The 9,086-nt window shown below is 38.6% G+C and overlaps 1 protein-coding gene across 2 annotated transcripts in view; it reads right to left on the reverse strand.

Annotated features, from left to right (window-relative positions):
• Positions 1 to 9,086, reverse strand: part of Copb1 (coatomer protein complex subunit beta 1) — a 37,600-nt gene that overhangs the window by 11,225 nt on the left and 17,289 nt on the right. For both annotated transcript variants that reach the window (XM_021193619.1, XM_029538991.1), the window contains exons 9-14: positions 8,498 to 8,605; positions 8,266 to 8,412; positions 7,759 to 7,904; positions 5,926 to 6,022; positions 3,352 to 3,512; positions 2,305 to 2,425 (exon numbers count right to left, since the gene is read on the reverse strand). In XM_021193619.1, the coding sequence (XP_021049278.1) occupies positions 2,305 to 2,425; positions 3,352 to 3,512; positions 5,926 to 6,022; positions 7,759 to 7,904; positions 8,266 to 8,412; positions 8,498 to 8,605 (780 nt within the window). The remainder of the gene's footprint in view (positions 1 to 2,304; positions 2,426 to 3,351; positions 3,513 to 5,925; positions 6,023 to 7,758; positions 7,905 to 8,265; positions 8,413 to 8,497; positions 8,606 to 9,086) is intronic.

Raw genomic sequence — 9,086 nt, forward strand, 5'->3', positions numbered from 1 at the left:
CACACACACACACACACACACACACACACACACACACACACATTTTTTCCCCAGATGAGGTCTTGCTATGTGACTCATCAATCTAGCTTCCCTATCATTAAAAGCGATGCAACCTTGCAATCCTGTCTGCCTCCTAAGTTCTTGGATTACAGGCATATTGGTTCTTAAAGAATTGCTTACCAACTGATATATAAGAATAATCAAATTACTTAAGCAAAAAGAAAATATCAGGTGATAAATGCATAGAAAAATTAAAAATAACCAACTTTTTGGTTGGAGACAGGGCCTCTTGTAGCTCAAGCTGATCTCAAACTCCCTCTCTAGCTGAAAAATGACCTGGAATTCCTGATTCTCCTGACGCTATCTCCTCTCAGGAAGCTGGGATTAAAGGCAGCTGCCACCATGCTCAGCTCAGATAATTCACTGTTATTTACGACAAAATGTAAAGAAAATGTTATGCACACACACACACACACTCACATGCACACACATGAAATGTACTTTTACTCAGTCTTAAAAAAGGAATCCTAGCTGGGCGTGGCGCACGCCTTTAATCCCAGCACTTGGGAGGCAGAGGCACGCAGATTTCTGAGTTCAAGGCCAGCCTGTTCTACAGAGTGAGTTCCAGGACAGCCAGGGCTATATAGAGAAACCCTGTCTCGAAAGAAAAAAAAAAAGGAATCCTGGTGCGGTATGTATGAAGACATTATCGCAGTGAAACCCCAGAAGAATAGGGACTGCATGATTCCATTTAAATACAGCACCTAGAGTAAGACAGCTGAGATGGTTCTGTAGGCAACCTCAGTGTGGATCTTCAGATCCTATGTGAAGAGCTGGACACAGTGGTACATGTCTAATCCTAGTACTCCTCCAGGGAGATGCCAGATAGAGATAGAAGGATCTCTTTGAAGGCTGTGGGCTGCTAACTTGAATCATGCAATGCAATTGTAAGGAACAAGAAAGGTCCTATCTCATACTTGAGGTTGTCCTTTGACCTCCACATCTATGCCAGGGTACACACAGGTGCATCCTTTCAAACACCACATACAGCCATACACATAAACACTCTATTTTTAAAAAGAAAGTATAATTAAATGTTAGGAGGGACTGGGGACAGGAAGACAGGCAGAGGAGCTTCTGTTACTGTGTACAAATTTCCTTTTAGGATGATAATAAAAGCACTGGGAGGAATGGCAGCCATGTTCCTTACATGTGAATATTTTTAGTACCACTTAACTGAACAATTAAAAATTGTTAAAGGGCTGGAGAGATGGCTCAATGGTTAAGAGCACTGACTGCTCTTCCGAAGGTCCTGAGTTCAAATCCCAGCAACCACATGGTGGCTCACAACCATCTGTAATGAGACCTGACGCCCCCTTCTGGCGTGTCTGAAGACAGCTACAGTGTACTTACATATATTAAATAAATAAATCTTTAAAAAAAATGATTAATTTCAAACCTTAAAAAAAAAAAAAAAAAAAAAAAAAGGTCAGGTGTAGTGGTGCACGCCTTTAATCCCAGCAATTCGGAGGCAGAGGCAGGCGAATTTCTGAGTTCGAGGTCAGCCTGGTCTACAGAGTGAGTTCCAGGACAGCCAGGGCTACACAGAGAAACCCTGACTCGAAAAACCAAAAAAAAAAAAAAAGTTAAAATGGTAAATTTCAGACTATGTATTTTTTTTACCACAATTTTTAAATTCAGAAAAAAGTATTCTGGAAGAAGGTGTTTGAACTTTGTCTTGTTTCCAACTCTCAATATCTGGTCACTTTTTGTCTTGATCCAGACACCAGAAAGAATATTGAAAAAGAGATACTTATATTTTTCTTTTTTCCTGAGAGAGTCTCATTATGTAATTCAGGCAGGCTGCAGACACAGATTTTCCTGACAAAGCCCTGTAAGGTGTAGGCTGATGAGGCTTGAAAGAACGGAAGGATACTACTGTAAATAAGAGTATAATCTGAACTGTCAGAAGTTGTAATTAGGTTCCAACTATAGACAGAAACTATTTCAGAGACATTTTAAGATAAAACAGACAACAAAAATGCTAATGAGAAAGGCCATTGCTTTCAATGGTTGATGACTAACCCCAGCTACAGAAGTGACTTCATAACCCCTCATTCAGACTAATCATATCATTTCTGTATTTCTCTGTCAATTTTTTAGTCATGTTATACTACTGTGTCTGTTTCCTCTACTAAGCTCTTATGACATGACCTTTAGCATTAACTTTGAAGTTTTTCACTGTTCAACAGAGTAGACATTTAGTAATCAATGACTGGGCAAATACAGAATGAGTAAACATACGTTTTGCTTTTTCTTCTCCTGAACCAACGCTACATAGCGTAATGCAATCTTGGTTAGAGTTGTGGCAAGGGAGGCAGCAACAAAGAAATCTCCATCCAGGAGGAACCCTCTCAAGGGTGGTCTGCAAAGGAATTAACAAACATAAAACTTCACAAATCCTGAAGCAGCATGTAGCTTTTGTATAAATGGTTCATGGTTCAGGTTAGCTACTTATTTCCTGTTTGGTGATAAGGACCTCAGTAAAATTCTTCATTAGTTCTCAAAATGAAAAAGAATATATAACTAATATTTTTCTTAAATAACTCAGCAGTCCAAAGAACAGAAAGAAAAGGATGTTTAATTAAGGGTAGATGTAGTGGAGCTAATATGCTGCTTCCAAGTGCCAGCTTATGTACTTTTTCACAGAGTTGCTTACAGGGTTCTCTAGGTCTGAAACTCCTCTTGAAAATGGAGACAGTACACTCTCTTTAAGGGCTGCTGTCAAGACTGTGAGAACAACTATTTAGTGTGGCCTCTAGTACATAAGAAGTGCTCAGTTATACTGTACCATCATTTTTTTCCTCGTCTTCTTATAAACACAGAAAGCAAAATAAAGAGGTAAAAAAAATGGAAATGTTACTTTATCAATTAGAACTGGACAATTTGTACTGAGACTATAGCTCTGGCAGAGCACTAACCCAGCATGTGAGTAGCCCTGAGTTCTAGTCCAAGAGAGAAATGTGGAAAGAAAAAAAGAAAGAAGGAAAGAAAGAAAAAGGAAAAAAGGGAAAACATCAAAATATCTTTCTGATACTAACAAGCAATCAGACTTAAATATAAACACAGCATTTTCTATGTGAGTAAAGTAGGTTTTATAAGAATATTTACTTCAATGGGAACAGTAGGAACAAAAGACTAAACTTACAGAGACCATTCAGAGGGAAACCTTACACACATACCTTATTTGAGACCTTAAATGGCAAATACTTTCCCTTAAGCATCAGAACTATTAAGAGACCACAGAGGAGCAGTGCAGCAGTTCAGCCAGCAGGGTGCAGAGGCTGTTACCTGTCTTCCTCTTTCTTGGTAGGTCTGGAACTGCTGAGTGCACTCTGAGTTGCATAGGTGCCCATCTCTGTAACCAATTTCTGAACAGGCCCAACAGTTATTTCTTCTTCTGGTTTTAACTCTCCAGCTTCTTTCTTTATTTCTGATTCTACAATTGGTATCTAAAAGCCAAATGGAACAATGATTTAATAATATCAACAGTAAAGTTATATTGAAATAGTCAATCAACTTTATACAAAATGCATTTTGACTGTAGAGCTCTGTGAGAAGAACAGGTTTCTAGTTAATGATTCTGATGTGAATTCCCACACCACCACTTACTATTTGTATGATGTTGAATCATACAATAATTTTGAGCCTCATTTCTGAATCTATTAAGGGGGAATCTTAATTCTTTTTGAACAATTCCTTAACAGAAAAATGGGCAGGATAGTGTTTAGCTCATTCCTCCTCTTTATCTCTTCCTCTGAAATATGAACTAAAACAACCCTCATCCCTGTAAAACGAAATGTCTAAGTAACTTCCCCAACCACCCTATTAGCTGATCACAGGGCTGCTACAGCTTGTTTGTCAGCATGCTGCCTAAAATTTCTCATGTATCAAGAACTCTAAGAGTCTTTAATTAAACCTACTTTATGTCCTTTATTTTAGAGATGAAAAAAAAAGTTTAGGTAGTTAAGGAACTTAAAAGTGAAGATCTCAGAGCTAATGCCTAATTAGTAAAGAACCAGGTCTCCTGACAGAGTAGTCCATGTCCTCTGTATTCTACCATGAAGTTGTTTTGATGAATGAATATTCCAGTATTAGTACATTAACAGTCTCAAGTCAGCCTTGCTCTCTGATAGGCTTTCAAGGCAAATTAGCAATAGCATAGTTTGCAGCTATTGCCAGGCATGGTGGTACATATCCTTAATGTCAACACACAAGAGCTAGAGGCAGATGATGCCCCAGTGTAGGGAAATCTGAGGGCTGGGAGGTAGGAGTAGGTCGGTTGGTGGGGGAACACCCTCAAAGAAGCAAGGGGATGGGGGTGGGATAGAGGGCTTAGGGGGAGGGGATAACATTTGAAATGTAAATAAAGAAAATATCAAAAAAAAAAAAAAAAAAAAAAAAGAGCTAGAGGCAAGTACATCAGTGGATCCTTGAGTTCAAAGCCAGTCAAGTCTATATAGCGAGTTTCAGGCCAGTCAGGGCTACATAGTGAGATCTTATCTTAAAAAAGAAAAGGGGGGGGGGAAGCCAACAGTAGTGGTGCACATCTCTCTTTAATCCCACCCAGCACTTGGGAGATGGAGGGAGGCAGATTTCTGAGTGTGAGGCCAGTCTTAAATTTAGTTCCAGAATAGCTAAGGCTACATAGAGAAACCTGGTCTTGAAAAACAAAAACAAAACAAAACAAAAAAAAAAAAAGAAAAAAATTTTACTAGCTGCACAGACATTCTGCTCAAACAAAATCTTACCCAAAGACAAATAATTTTTTATTAGATATTTTCTTCATTTACATTTCAAATGCTATCCCCAAAGTCCCCTATACCCTCCCCCTGCCCTGCTCCCCAACTCACCCAATTCCTGCTTCCTGGCCCTGGCATTCCTCTGTACTGGGGCATATGATCTTCGCAATAGCAAGGGCTTCTCCTCCCAATGATGGCCGACTAGGCCATCCTCTGCTACATATGCAACTAGAGACACAGCTCTGGGGGGTACTGGTTAGTTCATATCATTGTTCCTCCTATAGAGTTGCAGGCCCCTTTAGCTCCTTGGGTACTTTCTCTAGCTTCTTCATTGGGGGCCCTGTGTTCCATCCAATAGATGACTGTGAGCAACCACTTCTGCATTTGCCAGGCATTGGCATAGACTCACAAGAGAGAGCTATGTCAGGGTCCTGTCAGCAAAATCTTTCTGGCATATGCAATAGTGTCTGGGTTTGGTGGTTGTTTATGGGATGGATCCCCAGGTGGGGCAGTCTCTGGATGGTCCTTTCTTCCGTCTCAGCTCTGAACTTTGTCTCTCCTTCCATGGGTACTTTGCTCCCCATTCTAAGAAGGAACGAAGTATCCACACAACAAATAATTATTTGAATAGGTGTTAATAGTTCTCATGGAAGCAGGGGGAGGGGGAACATTTTAATTTTCTATAGCCCGAGGTTTATTTATCTGGGTTATTAAAATATAATTATCAGTGTTCTTTAGCTCAAACACTACATAACAAAAACACTAAAGTGAATGATTACATAAGTATCAATTGCTGTTTTTCTTTGTGCTAGGACTGACTAGGGCTGCATGCATGCCATGCATGGATTCTACCACTGAGCTAGACTGCCAGCACAGCAGAGTTTTCTTTTCTTTTTTTTTTTTTTTAAAAGATTTATTTATTTATTATATGTAAGTACACTGTAGCTGTCTTCAGACACTCCAGAAGAGGGTGTCAGATCTTGTTACAGATGGTTGTGAGCCACCATGTGGTTGCTGGGATTTGAACTCGGGACCTTCGGAAGAGCAGTCGGGTGCTCTTACCCACTGAGCCATCTCACCAGCCCAGCAGTTTTCTAAAGCACAGAGCATCATACAAACATACCTCCCCAAGGGACCTGCGGACCTCAGTCATCACACTCTGAATGTCTTCCTTTGTACTGCAGTACTCTCCCAGGATCCACAATGCTCCTCGGTAAATCCTAGGACAAGAATGTAAGATCTGATTCTGAAATACAAATCTGGGAACAAATCTTGATGCACAAACACTTCTCTGTGAATTTAAGGTAAAGCAAGAAGACAGGATTTTGTATTCTAGAAGAGGAACATTTCAGAAAGACTATAACAAATGGGAAGCTAAGAAAAGAGCCATTTGCATTCACTGTCATTAGGCACATTCTAAAACTAGTGAGTTGAGCAGTAAAAGTTAAAATAGCAAAATGTTTCCCACAGGCATTCATTTAGGGGACAGTTAAAATAAATTTGGCTTTATTACTTTCTACTATGAGAAATATATTATTTGAATATAATTTTTAAATTCATTTCACTTTTTATCTGCAATCACTGCAAGACACAAAATGTTGAGTAGGATGACATATATAGAAGAACATCTGGTTGGGGCTGGGGGTCATTTCACTGGTATAGTGTTTACCTAGGGACCACACAAGGGGTTGGGTTTGAAACCCAGCACAGAAAACATTAAAGTAAGCAAAGATAGCCAGCTGTAGTAGGTACATATCTATAATAAAGGCACTCAGGCTAAGCTATACAGTTGTGTCCTGTCACAAGAACAAAGCAATTACCAACCTAAAATGTTACTGGGGAAATTTGAATAGGATGGCCCCATTGACACATGTGTTTGAATGCTTAGCCATCTGGAGTGGCACTATTATGAGGTATGGCCTTGATGGAGTAGGTGTGAGTCAATATGGCCTTGTTGTTAGGAAGTGTGTCACTATGGAGGCTGGCTTTGAGGTCATATATGTTCAAGCTATGCCCAATGTGACACACAGTCACTTCCTGCTGCCTGTGGATCCAGATGTAGAACTCTCAGCTACCTCTCCAGCACCATGTTGGCCTGCATGTCATCATACTTCCCACCATGACAATAATGGACTAAACCTCGAACTTAAACATTTTTCTGTTATAAGAGTTGCTGTGGTCATGGTGTCTCTATATAGCAATAGAAACCCTGAGGCAGTTAACAAAGATAGCAGCAATTTTCTGTTTTAAAATGTTAAACTGGATAAAACTTTTAGCTACCCCTTTTCTTAGATTTTAACAGAATTTATTTAGAAAAATAAAATCAACCATAGAAACTAAAGCCCCAGAAGATTTCAGCTATCAAAAGCAAAGCTTTGATAGGATTTTTTTTTTCTCATAACAGGCACACACATTATACATAATATGTGTGTATGTATATATAATATGTATGTATGTATGTATACCTCTCAGTCACTTTCACATTACAGAACCAACCTTGTTCTGGTCCCATCCTATTTAAGTATACATATTATAAATCTTTTGTAGTTTATTCAGTAAATGCAATAAATAAAGCAAAATTTGCATTCAACAGCCCTTTCTGATAAACAAAGGCTAGTGGAATCTAACATATTGTCATAGTCAGGTTGTTTTTACAAACCTTTTCAATAAATGTTAAGGGTGACATAAATAACAGGTATTCAAACAATGATTTTAAGTACAATGCTTTAAAAAAAATGTTTCTTGGTCATTCTGTGATTTGCAATGTTTTAGAAGTAATTAGAATACAGAAACCTAACTAAAACAATTCTATGCACTACAAACTAAGAATGACGGTGGATGATTTTGTGTAATGTATATCTTATTTCCTCTCTATTTTATTTTCTACTAGTTGACTCTTTTAAAATGGAAACTGACAAAAATGTTCAACTTTACATTAAGTGTAGTTTAAACTTACTTGACCGACTTAATAGCATGGAAGACTTCCAGCATCTTCTCAACGATTAGCATTCTCAGGTTGTCAAAGCGCTGAATGGCTTCACGAACAAACTCCAAGACATCAGCAGCTGCTGCTTCATTATTGTCACTGAGAAATTCCATTAACTAACAAAAAAAGAGAAATGGGGCAAACAGTTATATAGTTTCCAGAAAGAAAATTATATAAAGTCATAAATAAATTAATGAACAAAGAATGGAAGTTAGTAATTTTCAAAATATAGAACAATACATAAGCTGAGACAGACACTGGTATATAAACAGAAGTCTCAATAGTCTTGTGTACAGCAAAATTTTTGATGAGGATTAAGAGAAAGAAATCTGAGCTCTTACTCTAGTCAGCATAGGAATACACATAAAGATCAGAAATGTACAGGAAGACTTTTATTATTTCAGATGGTTGCAATTTCAGTAGAAGAAAAACAAAAACATCTAGAATCTTACAAGTAAAATAATAAGAGTTACACACCACAGGAATAACATTTGCAGCCATATCTGGAAATCGGACAGAGCAGGAATGCAGTGTTCGCACAAGAAGCTGTCGGTATTTGTCAGTGTCTTCATGCTCAGACACGTTATTTGTTTTAATTACTTCCTTCTTTAAGACAATAACCAACTATGGGGGACAAAAAGTAAAAACAAGTGAGAATTACATTCTATATGGACAACTTACAAATAATGTCATCAATGTTCTGCTTTACCTCTTCAACATTCCTAGATGAGACAAGATCCAGTGCTAACTGCAGCGTTTTCTTACGCACTTCTAAGTCTGGCGTACTCAGTACTCTTAGGATGTCCATGACCAGATCCTGAAAAAAACCCAAAAAACTACAGAGTGATGCCAGTGTTTCTCTTCACAAGAAAAATATCCTAATTGCACCACAGTGATTTTTGCCCTCCACCAACTCAGTCCTCTGATTAGTAATGGAATTAGTAGTGTAGGAAGAAGTAGATACTTGGGGTCACCTAGTATAATGAGACATGAAGTGATGACATCATATATGACACAGCTGAGCTGACAATGTTTACAAGTTTTAGATCCAACTTATTTCATGGAAAATACAAAAGTCAGAGGAACAAGCTAAGTGACATTCCAGCAAAGTAACCAGCCATATCCAGGAGGAAGAACACTTTAGAGGAAACCCAGTTTAGTTAACCTTCAACAAATCAATGCCATGGAGAGATACCTAAAAGGAGATGGTGATTTAAGAGTTACACTTCTGCCGGGCGGTGGTGGTGCACGCCTTTAATCCCAGCACTTGGGAGGCAGAGGCAGGTGGATTTCTGAGT

The sequence above is a fragment of the Mus pahari genome, chromosome 1, assembly GCF_900095145.1.
Source record: "Mus pahari chromosome 1, PAHARI_EIJ_v1.1, whole genome shotgun sequence".
Lineage (NCBI taxonomy): Eukaryota > Metazoa > Chordata > Mammalia > Rodentia > Muridae > Mus > Mus pahari.